The sequence below is a fragment of the Centruroides sculpturatus genome, unplaced genomic scaffold, assembly GCF_000671375.1.
Source record: "Centruroides sculpturatus isolate CEXI.00-Female unplaced genomic scaffold, Cexi_2.0 scaffold2848, whole genome shotgun sequence".
NCBI classification, from domain to species: domain Eukaryota; kingdom Metazoa; phylum Arthropoda; class Arachnida; order Scorpiones; family Buthidae; genus Centruroides; species Centruroides sculpturatus.
The window spans coordinates 1-17,314 of NW_019386935.1; the positions used below are offsets into that span (position 1 = coordinate 1).

The 17,314-nt window shown below is 25.1% G+C and overlaps 1 protein-coding gene across 1 annotated transcript; it reads left to right on the top strand.

Annotated features, from left to right (window-relative positions):
* Positions 1-8: 8 nt before the first annotated feature.
* LOC111615942 (CCR4-NOT transcription complex subunit 1-like) lies at positions 9-7,812 on the top strand (the record flags this gene model as incomplete). Its single annotated transcript, XM_023357378.1, has 6 exons — positions 9-406; positions 2,439-2,602; positions 6,408-6,414; positions 7,226-7,327; positions 7,399-7,656; positions 7,744-7,812. Coding segments are annotated over exons 1-6 (840 nt in total), but the record flags the coding sequence as incomplete, so codon positions are not given.
* Positions 7,813-17,314: the final 9,502 nt, after the last annotated feature.

The following is a 17,314-nucleotide window of genomic DNA, read 5'->3' on the forward strand; positions in this document are numbered from 1 at the left end:
TAAGAGTTGTATGAAGGAAAAATTTTCAGCATTTCCAAAATATGAAATTAATTTAAAATTATCATTCTGAATAGATTTCACTGTAAGATGACTTCCATACTGGCAACTATATTTTATCCAGTATTGTGAAGTTGCGGAAGTAGTGTATAGGTATTTTTATTTTTAGATGAATTTGCAGGGGATACTGAAGAATGATGATCTGATAACACGATTCTTTCGACTGAGCACTGAGATGTGTGTGGATCTCTGTTATCGAGCCCTAGCAGATCAGCCTTCAAGTTCACCAACTCTGATTCGTGCTAAGTGTTTTCATACTTTAGATGCTTATGTTAGACTCATTGCTCTTTTGGTAAAACACAGTGGTGATGCATCTAATACAGTTACAAAAGTCAATCTACTAAATAAGGTAAGTATATATGAATTTATTTCATATATTAATTTTCCTAATTAATAGGACAAAATTAGTTTTATTTAAATTTTTTAATCATTATAAAATCAAGAATTATTTTGGCTTTAGTTACAGTTTTCCAGTTATTGAAGTATTAATAATTTTGAATTCGTAATTCTGCAAGATCCAAAATATCAAAGAAACAATCCTTCAAGAGTTCATAAAATAAAATCTTTACTAAAGTGTAAATGCCAGTAATGGACTTTGACTACAAAAGTTATAATTTTAACAATAGAATAAAGCTCAAATATTACAAATTTGAAATTTAATATTTACAAAAATAAAATGCCTGTTAGTACTATTTACAAAATTATAATTATTCAAAATCCCAAACAGTTAACCTGATTAACAAAAGAAATTTAATAGAAAAACTCTTAATCAACACCAATTCAATCAAACACTTAGAGTTATCAATTGCTTGTCAGCACACAGCTGTGGAATTATAACAAGAGTGAAGTCTAGCTTGATGTATCAGTTTGATAAGCTTTTTATACAATGTTAATTTGCATATTGAACATGCATACAAACAGAAATGAAATGTTTTCTAACTAGTGTTTGTACTAATATCTGGTTACAAAATATAGTACAATATTATTTAATATTTTAATCATTTTTAAACCCTGCGGGGTGTTAAATTAGTTGTATAAAATTCTATTCATTATGTAGATGTTAGCATGAGATTATGTAAATGAAATACTAACCAGGAAGTATTGAGAGTATTTGAGGTTTAGCATAATTCAACCCTCAAAACTCAATATAACTGAAACAAAATGGAAAATAAATATAACTATAATTAGAAAATTCTTGCTATCTCACAATTCTGGAATTTGAAAGTAATAATTAGTATAAGTATTTGAAGAAAGATGAAAATTGTAACAGAATTTTAATATTTTATCAAACATGTCTACATATATTGAATTTTACCACTCTTGAAAGTTTAATTTTGATCAATTATTGAACAGTCACATTGTTATGCTAAAACTTTTATACAAAAATTTTATTTTGAATGGTATAGTTTATAAAATTAGAAACCATAATTACTTCTCTTGAACTAAAGTATATTAATGAAACTAAGATTTTTATCAGATCAGAATGGTGTGATATTTATTATAAATTAATATAGAAAAAATAATAATTAAAATGAAGTGTGACAAAATTAATTTTTCAAATTTAACTTATATTAGTACTCTAATTCCTTCACACAATATTAGTTTTAAAATTTAGCTCTGTTAATCAGTTCAAAAGGTCTACAATTTGCAATACTCTATGTAGAAGAATTGCTATTATTTCAGATGCAACAATTTTCTTTTACCTTTACAAGAGCAAATACAGGGTGTCCTAAAAATAATGGTTGAGTGCTTTTATATGGTAATAAATGTTATGCAATATGCTCTGAAATATATTTATTGCAGCTACTAGCTTAGATTTTGAACATCATTACCAGATTTCAAATATGATGATATTTAACTACAGGCCACATTTGAGCAAGAGTATCTGGAGTAATGTTTACGATTGTTGCACTGCTTCATTTCTTCAAATAGACACTATTCTGAATCTTCTTACTGAAGAACACATGCAGTTTATTTTTTTCTTTATTAGTAGTTGTGCCAAACTAATCATCTTGTTACTGTTTTTTCTTCACTGAGCAGCTCTTTTAGAGTACCTGCTACAAACTTGGTTCTGTATCAATAGATAACACATCAAGCAATATTGGTTATTTCATGTTACATAACATTATCACATAGCCCAATCATTATTTCACACACTACATTAAAGCAGGCTAAGAAAAATAAATGTATAGAAAATAAGTATTTTATATTTTTAAAATTGTTCATTTTAAAATGCAAGTTTTTATATTTTCAGGAAAATCTTAGATAATCTGTGTAATTATTAATTGATTTATTTTGTAATCAAGACTTTATAAATTATTACATTAATCTACTTGTAATTACTTGTTTGAATTTATTTAGAATACAAATATTCTCTTTAGGTTCTTGGTATTGTAGCAGGAGTTTTACTTCAAGATCATGAAATAAGAAGTACTGAATTTCAACAGCTTCCATACCATCGAATTTTTATTATGCTTTTCCTTGAATTGAGTGCACCAGAACCAATTTTAGAAGCTATCAATTTTCAAGTTACTACTGCTTTTTGGTGAGATTTTTTTTTCAATAATATACAGGGGGGTACAGAAGTAGGTATACAGTTGAGAATCTGAGAAATACAAATGTTTGATGTTTGTTATTATTATTTTTATCTTTTATTAGTTTGCATTCCTTATTTGTGATTTAATTTGTACATAAAAATAAATGTTTTTTTTTTCTTTGTTTTCTCCCTGCATGTTTTTCCCCCTGTAATAACAACTGTATACCTACTTTTGAACCCCATATATAATATCAGCTTCATTATTATTAATGAAAAATACTACTATTTCTGATTTAAGAATAAAAAATTTTCATTTAAGTAATTTTACAGAAATCTTATTTGTTAACAATGAAGTTAATTAGAATAACAAAATTTAATACAATTCATGTAAAATTCACAATATTTTAAAACTGTAAAATGCATAAAATATGAAATATTTAGAAGCAATACAATATTTTAAAAAAACATGTTTTATATTTTTTTCATTCAAATTATATGATTGACATATTTGTTCTAAATATAAAGAAAATAGTCTATGTTAATAGTAGAAATGAATTTTGCATTTAATATTCACTGTGCAGTTAATCTTACTATGTTAATTTGAAAATCAGTTAGCAAATATTTCTCAGTAATTTTATTAGATTTGATATACTCAACATTTATAATTTATATTCTGCCATTTTAAACATATTATTTTGCTGCATTTTGGTAAACACTAAGTTTGGAAAAATATATGTCAAGCAAGATTTGATTAGATTTCTGGATTTCCCATATTTAATATATCAGAAATATCTTAGAGAATATATTTAATTTAAACTTTCTTTATCAGATAATGAATAAAATTTTTATCCAATATTGTATAATTAGTTCAACATAAATTATTCATAATACACAATATCCTAATTACAATCTAATCATTTATTCAGGACTAGATTTGAAAGTATATGCCTTTAAATCAAAAGGAAAATTGATTTAGATGACAATCTATTTTTTACAAACAGTTCATGTAGTATGTTCCATTGTGGGTAGCCTATGTTTAGCTATAAAAATTAGTAAAATAGTAAAAGGCATTAAAACAACAGATGTAAAATTAATAATTTTAGTTAAGATTGACACATTGGACAAATTAATACTCTGCAAATATAAAAATATCCATTAATATTAAATAAATTCCTATATACGTATAAATAAGAGTTTACATCTCAATATTTTTTCATTTCTAGTACCATTTTTTTATCTTTTGTGAACATATATACTATTTTTAAATACTATAATTAGTTTTGAAATTATTTCAAGTTCCAAGTCAGTTAAAAAAATTTCCACATACTAATCTTCAATGGTTCTCAAATTACACAAGATTGGAATTTTAAAATATGTGTGACATACAAACATTTTAAATTTTGTGTAATATTAAGAAAATTTTGCCATTTAAAATAATGGTAAATGCTCACAAGTTTAATTCTGTTAACACACTGTAAATGTGAATAACAGTCATACTAATACATGTAACTTGAATAAAATTAAAACAGTTTGGATATAAGTCTTTATTAGTTCTCAAAAACAAAAGAAGATAAAAATAATATAAACTGGAAAGAAAAAAATTCTCTCTAGTTTATATGTTAGTATGAATGTTAGAATGAGTAGTTGAAACAAAGAGCTGATTTGAACAGATGAGAAGAGAGAATCATTGATCTAGCTTTAGTTCAACAGTTGTACAGAAATTTTTCATACAAATAAAATTTGGTTAAGGAAAGTTTTATGTTTATTTGTCAGTGGATTTGTGGATGGTTTGAAGTACATCAAGAAAATGGTTGAAGAATTTAACTGCCCTTCAAGATGTTCATTGCAATGAATTTTTGGATATATAACATATATAAACATTAAAGTTAATGGCTAAACAATGTAACTATGCTGCGTGCATACTTGTGAAATGTATTTTGAACAATGTATACTGATTTTTTCCACTGCATTATTTTAAAATGGCTTATTTCAAATATTCATAATTTGAGAACTTTCTGTAATATCAAAAATTCTATTTTATATTGAAAACTCTATTTATCTTAACATACTCATAATTATTTAATATTGTACTACAGACATTCAAGAATTTGACAAAAGAATTACCAAAGTATTAATTTTGTGAAATGTATTACATATTCAATAGGTCTTTGGTACTAGACCAATATGTACCATTATCAAATGCCACATTTTTAATACAATACAATCATTTTCCATTGTAATACTATCACTAGGATAAATAAATAAATAAATGCTACTTTAAATGTTAAAAAGTTTGAATATCTGAATGTTCTTACTTTGTAACATGGCAAATTTCAAATTGTCTTGCAGCTATATTTCATGTAAAGATGACATGTCCATTATATATATATATATATATAATGGATATGTTTGTGCCTATATTTCACTCTACAGCCAAAACTACACTTTGCACATGAATGGTGTTTGTGTGTGGTGGTAGCCCCAAGTCTCCCATCATTCATGCACTATGGTGGTTGCGTATAAGGATGTGTGTGATATGGGGATTGAAAGTGATTGACTTCAAAAATGTGTGACGCTTCAATGAAAATGCTCCAGTTTTTTCTATAAAGTTCTAAAATTTTCTGGAATATTGTAGAATTCTCACACACATTCTCTGTCCTCACTCTCATTCTCATTCTTCACCCCTACAACCCTCTCATTTCTTTTTAAATTAATAATACATTATAGTACATTTTTTTAATAATCAAATAATAAAAAAATGAAACGATAAAAACAAACAACGAATATTGTGGATTACTTTAATAATTTTTAGATTCTTCGGGAATGTTCCGTAATATCCTATATTATTTCAGAGGCTTTTGGACCTTTCCGGAAATCTTAAATATTTTATGATTAAAAATTATATCTGAATTATTTATTTGGAATTTTTCTTTGTCAATCGTATTTTGAATAACTTTTTATGTACAAATAGTTTTATTTTATCAGTTTTTATCGAATTATTATACGAAAAAAATATTTTAGTTAAATATTCAGAATGTTGTAGAATGAACAGAGTCAGAAGGTTGGAAAACGTTTTGGAATNATTTCTTTCATATAATTTTTTATAATAAATCTGTTATGTTCGTTATTTGTTGTAAACAGAAAGTGCTGATGCGTTCGTTCTTCAAACCGATTTAGATGAAACTGAAGAGAAAATATATGTCAGTGTTTCCTTCAGATAAGGACTCCGTGACGAGTAAAATTATTTTAGGATAAGAGAAAAGAGAAGTTACGAGATTGAAAATATGGAAAACTTTAACAAGAGAAGCCACAACCTCGGATTCGTTTAATTTGAAAAAAAATAAAGCTAACCTTTAAGGAAATAAAAGTATACTATTTGTAGAAAATAGATATTCCAATATGTAATGTAAGAAAATTGATAAGATGTGAAATGGAATTCGAAAAGTGATTTTTTTATAATTTTATCTCAAAGCTTTCAATGAAATTGTCTGTAATAATATGCATTTAGTTCAATTCTTTTGAAGAGATGTATAATATGATAAAATATCTGAGATGATCGGCGTAAATGTTAAAAAAGTATAGGAAAAAGATATCCAGTAAAAGAGAAGAAATTTGTATATTTAATATAAACAACGGTTATTCAAATATTTTAAATATTTATTCATCTCTCGAAATAACTTGGAAAAGAGATATCTCGATAGATTCTATTTTATAAACTGTAAATTGCTATAGAAAGTATCATGATTCAGCTTAGTTCAATGCAGTTATAAATATTTCAATCGTTTTAAATTATAAATTTGAGTTTTTATTTCAGTTATATTGTACGAAATAAATAGGTTCTTGCTTTTTATATATTTCATTAAAATGAATAAACGTTTTTACTATGATCGAATTTTTCTATATATTAATTAATAAATAAATTACTGCAGAATAAAAAACTCGTATAAAATTTAATACTTTTAACTAAGGAAACCTATATTTTCATTATTTCCTTAAACATTCTCAATCGAGAAAAATAAGGAAATTAAAAATGAAAAATGGACAGATTATAAGAAATAAAGAGGAAAACGCTTTAAAAATTGTCTTAAAAAACTTTAAATTTTCTACTTTATCTAAAGTTGAAACTCTCTCATTCATGTCACAAGTTCGCACAAACATCATATGTTTTGTTGTCACCTTGTTCCATACGAAATTTACAGTAAGCTGTAAGAGAATTGCATTTCTGATTGTCACTCATGGTGTTTACTAAGAAATATTCGCAGCATGATTTCTCACCTTATCCCTCGAATAAAGTAGCTGTGAATGTTCTCTCAATACAATTTGCACTTCGGATATCCCACAATCAAGAACTGTAAACAAGTTAGATCAGACAGTTCAGAAGTTTTGAAATAAATGGTTATTAAAAAATTATTGATACTATACTGTTTCTAAAGAGCATACTTAACTAGTAATATTAATCGTTTATTTATTGTTAAATAAGTGTAGCGTATAGCTAAAAAGTTCATTATATATTATGCTCTTCAAGATTTATATGTGAAATAATGCGCAGAAAATTCGCTTTCTCATAATAGAATATTCAATATTCAAAACTGTTTATCCAGAAGTGCTTACATATAAATTGAATATTTCTAGGCTTGGAATTTATACAGTCAGTTATTAGTCCATCTTTTTAAATTTTTGGCTCCCTTTTTAAGAAATGTAGAATTAGCAAAACCTATACATCTTTTGTATAAGGTAAGTTTTGGATATTTCTCCTCCATCAGTTACTGTTTAAGGTAATGCTAAAATTTTTTATTTTTTTACAGGGAACACTGAGAGTCTTGCTTGTGCTTTTACATGATTTTCCAGAATTCTTATGTGAATGTCATTATAGTTTCTGTGATGTAATACCACCAAATTGTATACAAATGAGAAATCTCATTCTTAGTGCATTTCCCAGAAATATGAGGCTACCAGATCCGTTCACACCAAATTTAAAAGTAGATATGTTACCAGAAATTACTGCAGCACCTCGACTTTTAACTAACTTTCCTAATTTGATATTACCACCTAATTTTAAAAAAGTAAATAAAATGAAATGTTCAATTAATATAAATACTATCATTAAGTACTAATAAATTATTTTTACTAATAATAAATTTTTATTAAAGGATTTAGATTCGTATATAAAAACAAGAAGTCCAGTAACATTTTTATCTGAATTAAGGAGTAGCCTTCAAGTATGTGTTTTATTATTATTACTATTAAGTATGTTTGCAAAGAAAATTATTAATAGTTTAAAGTAAAACAAATTTTTTAAAGTTATCCTATAATTGTTAGATATTATTTTGTTTTATTGTGAATAAATTTTAAAGGGTTTTTTCTCTAATACAAAAATAAGTGAAATTAAGTTACTAATTATATTTAAAACTTTCAAAAAATCACAATACTATATTTACTTTATTATTTGGTTTTTTTTTTGTCAGTGTGTTCTTACCAAGATAGTTTTCATAATTGTTTTGGACATTAAGAAAGAATAAACAAACAAATACTTTGTATTATGAAAAAATTTTATTTTTTTAAAGTTTTCTTAAAATTTTGTATTTTATTTTAAAAAATAATTCAGTAATAATTTAAAAGTATACTTAGTATTTTGGTAATATTTTTCATTTTTCAAATTATTCTATTGTCTAGATAACCACATTCTTTTTATGTAGCCTTGCTGAATGGAGTATCATTTTTTTCTGATAACTAGAATGCTAGTATTTAATTTTTTCAAACTTGGAAGAAACTGTTGTTTTTTACTTTAATTATATTTTTAGAATTGTAATTGTTTNTATGTGTTAGACACGTGAAGAAACCCGGAAAACTTTCACGTGTGGCTAGCCCGTTGATCAGGCACGAACCCGCGACCAACTACCAGTTTTCAGTTGTTTTATCCACTCGACCATTGGTGGGCCCCTAAATCCGGAACTGCCACTGAAAGTACTATATAAACTAGCATTAAAACGGGAATTATTTTTTATTATTCCTTATGAATGACGTATTGAACGCGTTAAATTTTCGTCAGGACAGTAACGGATGATTCTATAATCAAACTGAACAATAGTTTCAAATTCAGTTAGCAAACCAGTTAAGATTCCAGAGGAATTTCTCTCTCTACGTTGTATTTTTAGTGTAAAAAATTTATATAACAAAGACTTTCTAAATAATTTAATATTTTACGCTGAACATAAGATTTTTAAATAAAATAAAACTATAATATAAAAAATATGAACATGACATATGTGCTGATAACTTATACCTGCAAGTAAACAGCAAATGGCAAATAATATTAAAAAATAGAAAAATGGTATTTTTAACAATATAGGCTATATACGTACAAAATGGATAAAGTTTCCAAAATATAACTGTTTTTATATTCTGATTATTGATAATACATTAAATGAAATTTTCAGTATCGATAAATACAGGATGATACAAAACATTATTTTAAAAGATCTTTTATATTCAATAATTCCTTTCACATAAATCTTTTGTAAAATTTTCTGCAGCTAGCACGTTTTGTGAATAAGATTATTGACTTTTTTCGACGTTAATGCTAAAGTTATTTTTTAAATAAATCAGAATTAACGACATGTTACTAGAGAAGAGAATAATTTAGAATTAAATTTCAAAATTGAGAATATTCGGGCAAAGAAAAAAGGATTTTCTCATCTCCTCTCCGACCAAATTATATTCTTGTTTAAACAAATCAATCAATAAAAAGCTATAATTATCTATTTAAATGAACTCCGATTCTTGTTTATGATGTTAAAAAATCTTTTTTAATACGTTGATACAAAAGAATAAAGTTTTTATTAAATTATTCTATGAACACGTTTCTTTGCAGGTTCTTCAAGAGATCACGTTTCTTGCCAATTACAATAATTTCAAAACATTTTTAGAAAATTAATTGCATTCGAAAGATGAATTTTTTTCCATACTTAATGCGATAATTATCAACAATTCTCTTAGAATCTCTTCAACCTAATTAACCCTGTAATATCTAGATGTAATTTTATATATTTTAACATGAAAATATATATACTCACAAAATACAAAATTTATTAAAAACCTTAAAAAATCAAAAAATCTATATACAAATTTAGATACTATCGCTTTTAATCATGTCAAGAATAACTGAATTTGAATATAACTTACTGTACATAATCTCAAAACTCGATCAGCATAGTACAATTTTAAAATATTCTCTAATAATATAAATATAACTGGAAATTAATTTAAATATAATTTTAAATATTTTAAATAAAGTTTCACGCATGTCTATATGTTCGATTCGTCTAATTTCATACACTAAGTATAAATTAAAATTTTATAAATAAATAAATAAATAACAGTAATAATACTGATTATGAACATAATATTTCCACAAAAGTTCATAGTTTGAATGACTTTAAAATTAAATTATATATATAATGTGTGTGTATGTTATGTATACATCCACAAATTGTTTATTTTTACTGAGGACGAATTAATAACTTCAGTCATTCTTATAATACAGAGTTTCTTATAAGAAAGTTAATGAATTTGTGCTAAAACGTAAATTAACGCTGTTCTATTCTGGTTGAGATACTTTAATTAGCGTTAATTTATCTAACTTTATTGTTTGTCTTCATATTTAATTTCGGGGTTATACTCAGGTATTCTGTTTCTTAATGCCTTAGTTGTTGGCCTATATAACTTTAAAAAAAATTATTTCTCCATCAGGTCTAATTAAAGGTATGTTAAGTTATATACTTCAATTTTATGATTTTATGATAAGTGAAAAGATATTTCACTTATTCTAATAAGTGGGATATCCTTTTATTTACTTTTATCAAGGATATCCCACTTATAGCTATAAGTGAAATAAATATCCTTGAAAAATATGGAGTATATTAAATACCTTTAATTAGACCTGATAGAGAGAGTATTTTATATATGGACAACAATTAGGTATTAAGGTACAAAATTCACAAGTGTAAAATCAATATTAAATATGAGAAACAATAAAAAATTTAGCTAAATTATTGTTAAATAAAATTTTTAATTAAATACGACAGAGTTAATTTATGTATTAGCATAAAAACAGTTTAAAATTTTAAGAAAAAATAAACTAAAAATAAGAGATATATAATAGTAGTAGTAGATATATAATATAAATATTAATTATTTTTTAATTGTAAAATTATCCAAAACGTGAATTTTTGAAAATGTTATATTAATAATCAATCTTATTACTATTGTTATCATTTTAAAATTACATTCTGTTGTTCGAATTTTATTGTAAATCAAATTTTTTAGGCTATTTATATTCGAATTCTGTAGTCCCGACGGCTTTAAATCAGTGATTCGCGAACTTACCTTGCCCACTGTCCTTCCATAAACTCATTTCCAACGCTCCTTCCTCTATCCTACCAGTTTTATTATTTATTTATTTAAACATCGATTTGTATGACTCATTAAGAAAAACACTTAAATTCAAAACAATAACAAAACTTGTTTATTTAAATTTAATGAAAACTTTTAAAATGTTATTTATTCAACAAAACTAATAAATTTAATTAATTGATTTTAATTTGTGAAGTGCATCGTCATTAGGCAAGAATCTTAAAAATCAATTTTAATTTCTTCAATATTAGTTAACATGAGCGATGAACCTGATATATTTCTCGATTCCTAGTCTAAAGTCACTTAGAAAGTTTTAAATCGCCACGTTCAATAATTTAGAATGGATTTCTTTGCGTGGAGAGAAGTTAGATGACTGCACCGTAAACATATTCTATCAAATATGATGTGAAAAATGCGAGAAACTTCTTAATACTTAAGTCTGCTGTTGTAATTATTCAATATTTATGCAATATAAAAGCATTATAGTCCAGTGTAGGTAACGCGCTCGAAGGGACTCATCTCCAGTGATCCCTGCTGCCCACTTTCCTCTTAGTGCTCATTTGGATAATTCCACCGGAGCAAAGAGTGTACTAACACTTTGAAAACTATTACTTTAGATAATTAAAAGAGAGATACTTGAATGTATTTGTAGTATTTAGATTTTCATGGTTTTCAATTTACTTTGTTTAGCTAAATTGTGTATATTTTCACATTAATACTGATCTGTTTAATTGGTTAAAGTAGTGCACATTTTTATGTAAATTTGTCGCCATTCTTCAGAATTTCTCTTCTCAAAATTGAAGAGATGACGTCAAATTAACTTAAAAATGTGAATTATTTCAATCAAATGAGCAGACCCTGCATTTAATTACTACAGCAGGTAAAGTAGATATTTATTTTAATAACTTTATTAAAGATTATTTGTAAAATTTGTTTATAATGCAATTAAACATCTTTTAAATCTTGAGGTTTTCTTTAAATGAGATTCCGTTTATCCAAACAAAAGCATTAATAGAATTTATAATAAATGTAATAGTTTATTGAGTTAGAGTATGATGTAGGAAAACAAAAATTTTGACGTGACAGNTTAATAGACTGGGCATAAGAATAAATTCAATAGAACATAACATGGGAATTTCCCAACAAAAACAAATATTGGGAGTTTCCCAATATTTATTTTTGCCTTTTTTGTAATGGCTAGCAAAACAACAAGGATTAAAAAAAAAAAAAGATAGAAAAGTTGAAAAAGTAAATTCAACACAAGGATTTTTCCTCATAAAAGCTAAAAAACAATATACATACTATATAAAGTTTGCCATTTCTTTAACTATATTAGAGAGAAACAGTTTTATGTGAGGATTGCTACAACTCTCTATATAAATAAAATTATTTATAATAATAAATATTTTTATAACAAACATAACAATTTAATAAACTGATATTAATTAATTGGCAGAAATTGTTAAAAATCACTGTATACTAATTAAGCTAATTATTAGATATATACATATATTAACAGATGAGCCTTGTGTTTCTTGGGCAAAAAATAACAACAGCAAAGATTAAGATTATTAGATTATTTCATACTTCTAACTTTTCTATTATATTATATTATAGTATTTGATTTATATTTACAAAGGTTATTTTATGTAAGAGTTTATCGCACCAAGTAACCAATCTAACACATTTTAAAAATTCTTTAAATTATATACAGTGGAAGAATAAAGAATTTTTAAAATGTGTTACATTGGTTACTAGGTGTGATAAACTCTTATGTAAGATAACATTTGTAGTTATATAAATCAAATAGTATAATACAACAAACATTAAAATGAAAAAATGACTTCCGGTTTGCATCCGGTTGATGCAAACTGGAAGTCATGTTATTTCAACTTAAAAATTTTCCCCTGAAAGGTGTTAGATAAAATAATCGACATGATTCTATTATTAAAGGAAAAGTATGATGTACAGGGGCAAGACACTACAGTACTAATTTGAGGCAGAGAGCATATATTTTAAATTAAATAAATTAAAAAAATATGATTAAAAATTGCAGCCTGACAATGTCACAATAAATATTTGCTCATTACATTTATATTCTAATCAAAAATTAATATAAGCCTGGATCAATTATTGTTTGAGTCCAGAGGGCAAACTTTTAATTCCTGTTCATTAGACAAGAATTGAAAGTTTGAATACAATTTCATGCAGGTTTTTTTCAGATGTATCAAAACGTAATTATCATATTTCCTTCACTCTAAGCCTCCATCAGTTATAAGATGCACTATAAGTTTGGAATAAAATTGAAAAACTTTTTATGAAAAAATTTACTTCAAAACGGTTAGAAATAAAAGAAAAAATAAATTTTTATTCAATTAGAAGTCTATTCATGCACATAAAATTACATTTACAGCTACTAAAAGAATGAACATTTCCTTAAAACAATAAAGACTTTAAGTAAATAAAATGTTTTGACAACTACGGATTTGCATATTTTTAGCATCAATTTAAAAAATATTGTATATACATTTATATTCTTAATAGCACTTTAAAAAATTAAATATTTTTTTGACATTTACTGTTTCCAAATATTATACTTTGAACTTTTCCATGGACTAGATATTGATACACTTTGACATCTATTGATTGATCACCGGTTCTTGGATTGCAATATTTAATTACTGACTCTATCAATTTTTAAAATACTGAAAAACAATCTTCTTAATGATTATAGAATTTTATTTTATTCGATTAATTAATTATTTAGTGAAATAATAGTTTATAAATATAAATATGAATCATAAATTCATTAATTTGTCAGAATTTAAGCGTTAATTCTGTTGTATTTTTATTTAAACTACATATATAATTGTAATATATTCTACTCAAAACTTAATCAATTTCAATGTGAATTTTATATTAGTGTGTTTAATATTATTTAATTAATTAGTTAATTATAATAAAAATCACAAACTTAATATAATAGCACCATAAAACAAGGATAAGAGGAGTAAATTGCACAAACATGAATCAAAATTTCATTCATATTCTGATTAATTCAATGACATAAACTAACAAACTTTCATCAAATTTGTTGCTAATCTTTTATACATTAACTAGCTTCATTACAACTGACGACAGATTAATGACAATTACATTTCTATTCCTCTTCGGTAGAAGAAACAATCATGTGCATTAAAACTTGCAGATCATTTCTATCGAGCATGATGCTTTTGTTTATCTATAATGAACATGCTTTAAGATCTTTAGAATCGTAATTAACTGATATCGATTTACCATTCACAAGAGTTGTTAAGACTATGATTAAGATGTAAATTAAACTAATACAAACTTTCGAAAAATGATTTTTCGTTTAAAACAACAGATATATATTTTTTTTCCTTTCACTACACTTTTTGATAAATGCGATTTATAATATTTACAAAAATAGCATGAATATGATAATTTGATATTTCACTTTTCACAATTGTCAGTTTACAAATTCAAAATCTCTACTCAGTGATTTGTTTGAATTTTATCTCTTATGGTTTTTGCATTCTTATTCAACTAAATCTGCAGAGACGTCACAAATATTTTCTTTCTTCAAAATTTCGTTTCCTTCTTTTTTATTTTTGCTTTACACTGGGTTCAGATTTTCCCTCAAGATTCAGCTTTCTTTTACTATGCAAAAATGTTCGTCCCACTAGCAAAAAACTTTCTTAAGCAGTTGTATTTTCAATTCTGCAAACATACTTCTATATTTATTCGACATTAAACTAGAATTTGAATTTATTTTATTCTTTTTTTATTATTATAATACATCTTCATCCCTGAAACGAATGGATGAACGAAAGAATGTTTTTCCAGGATAAAATTAATCATATTATTTTTATTAAAGTAAATTATTTAATTTAATATTTATAAATATAATTTGCATTAGTTTATAAACAAAACTGTATTATTTTTATTATAATTATATATAGGGTTTTATAAGGACGTTGTTTATATAAACTTCCCAACCATCTGTTGAAGTTAAACTTAATTTTTCCAGCTTAGAAAATAAATATACCAGCCAAACATCTTTATTATCGAGAATAATCTAAAACATAATAGGATAACAAAGTGAGAATGGAATTGGATTGATGAAGAGACTTCACAAGACAGCCACTACAGCCACAATTAAGGATGATAAATCAGCCATGTCAGATTCATTCGTTTATACACAAATCCCAACAAAGATCAAGATATTTAATTATTTTATTAAATAACCAAGGCTTTCTACTTTATAAAATATTCACACGTTTACTTCAATATCCGTTAAATTTACCTAATAAGAAATTAGTTATTTAATTAACATCTCATAAAATAATTTTATTTAGAAATTTCTTGAATTAATATTCATCAACGTTTCTTAGAAATTAAGAAAATGTTTATATTTTTCTTCTTGTAAAATTTTTATAATTTTATTTCTCTATAGTTTGCATGATGTTTTTAGTAAAAATGATATAAAAGTATAATTAAATTTTAAAGAATTTTATTTAAAAATTTTTAATTAATTCCTTTTATTATCAGTATTTAAACTTCATTTATTTAAGGATTTTATTTTATTAGGATAATTAATTATTTAGTGAAATAATAGGTAATAAACGGAANGTTTTAGTGAATAAAAGCGTTAATCCTTTCGATAAATCCTTACTTTAAAACTTTTCGACTTTAAAATGAGTCAAAAATTGCAAGTAAAACTTTTAATAGCTTTTCAATCTTTAGTTAAATTGTTTATCACCTCCGGTTAAACATAATTTTCAACTTTGGTATATTTTTAAATATTTATTCAAACTTTAAACAAATTATTGCTTATTAAACTGAATACTTACTTCAATTATTTTATTGTAGATCATTTCATTTTGAATTTTTTCTCATATAACTTTTTTATAACAGAATTTTATATGCTTAATATTAAAAATTATAATACATTTTAATAAATTTTATAATAAATTAATATTATTTTATAAAACTTGAATATGCTTTTTAAACTTTTACATAAAGTATAGGCCTAATATCTAGTTAAAAATTTCATATCGAATTAAATATATTAGTTTCAATAGTAATATAATTATTTAGTTAATTCACGCAGTTAAATCTCTATTATCCGTAAAGGAAAAACCGAAATTTCCGGTTAATCAAAGAAAATTAACATTTAATTCGCAAGATAAATTTCTAAAATATTTATAAATGTATACTATTAAAAATTATGAACAACATTATTTTTACATAGAATTATATAAAAATCTACTCAATTAATGTAAAATGTGTTTAATTTTATATAAATTCTTAGGAATTTTTATAAAATTCAAGAATTATGAATAAGAAAATAAGAAATTCTTTACAAAATGTAAAATTAGAACTATAAATTTTGACTTTATTACATACTTAGAAGATATTCTGTACATAATTTATCTTTCTAACAGCTATATGTAAATATTACAGTATAGAACTTTATCTTGTATAAAGTATAGTAATTCACCAGTTCTATGTGGCTGATTTAATAATTAAATATAATGAATGTTATAATGTTATTTGATATGCAATCTTTATTATCATGATGTTACGATAGTAAATTAGTTAATTATTAGAAAACGTTAAACATTAAATTATTGAGTCATAAGATACTATTTGCTGCTGAATAAACTTATCATGAAGTGAAAATTCCAGAAATATCTGCCGCAGATGTAACAAATACAGCTATCAAACACTCGAAGAGCATTCGATTAAATGTATAGCTACACGAATATATATGTTTGTATGCCGCTAAACTATAATTTACAAACAAATGCTGTATATTTAGGGGAGGGATTTTTATTCATAGAATTGTTTGGCGCAAAAGGTTAGGAGCCATTTTCGATCAAAGTCGAGCTATTTCAATCACATACATTCTGTGACGGACTGTGGTCTTAAGCACAATTTCTTTTATCGGACAAGTCCGGCGGGCAAAAAATAACAAGGAAGAAACTCAGAGAAGTGGAAAATTTTTCACATCATTGATGGGTGTTTCTGGTTGACAGCACATCCCGCTATCGACAAGAAGGGAGACCGATGTGCAGTCCAGCAAATAGCTGACAGTATACCAGGAGTAGAAATCATTACTTGGCTGATTGAGCCATTAGTGAAGAAGGTGTATTATTAGTGACTCTTCCAAGACCGTTAGATCATCGAACAAACTGCGGGTGTTCCTTTGGATAGAATGGTGATTTCTGATGGAAAGACTGTTGACAAAAAGGAATGAAACCAACAAACTATAAGAACAATTCT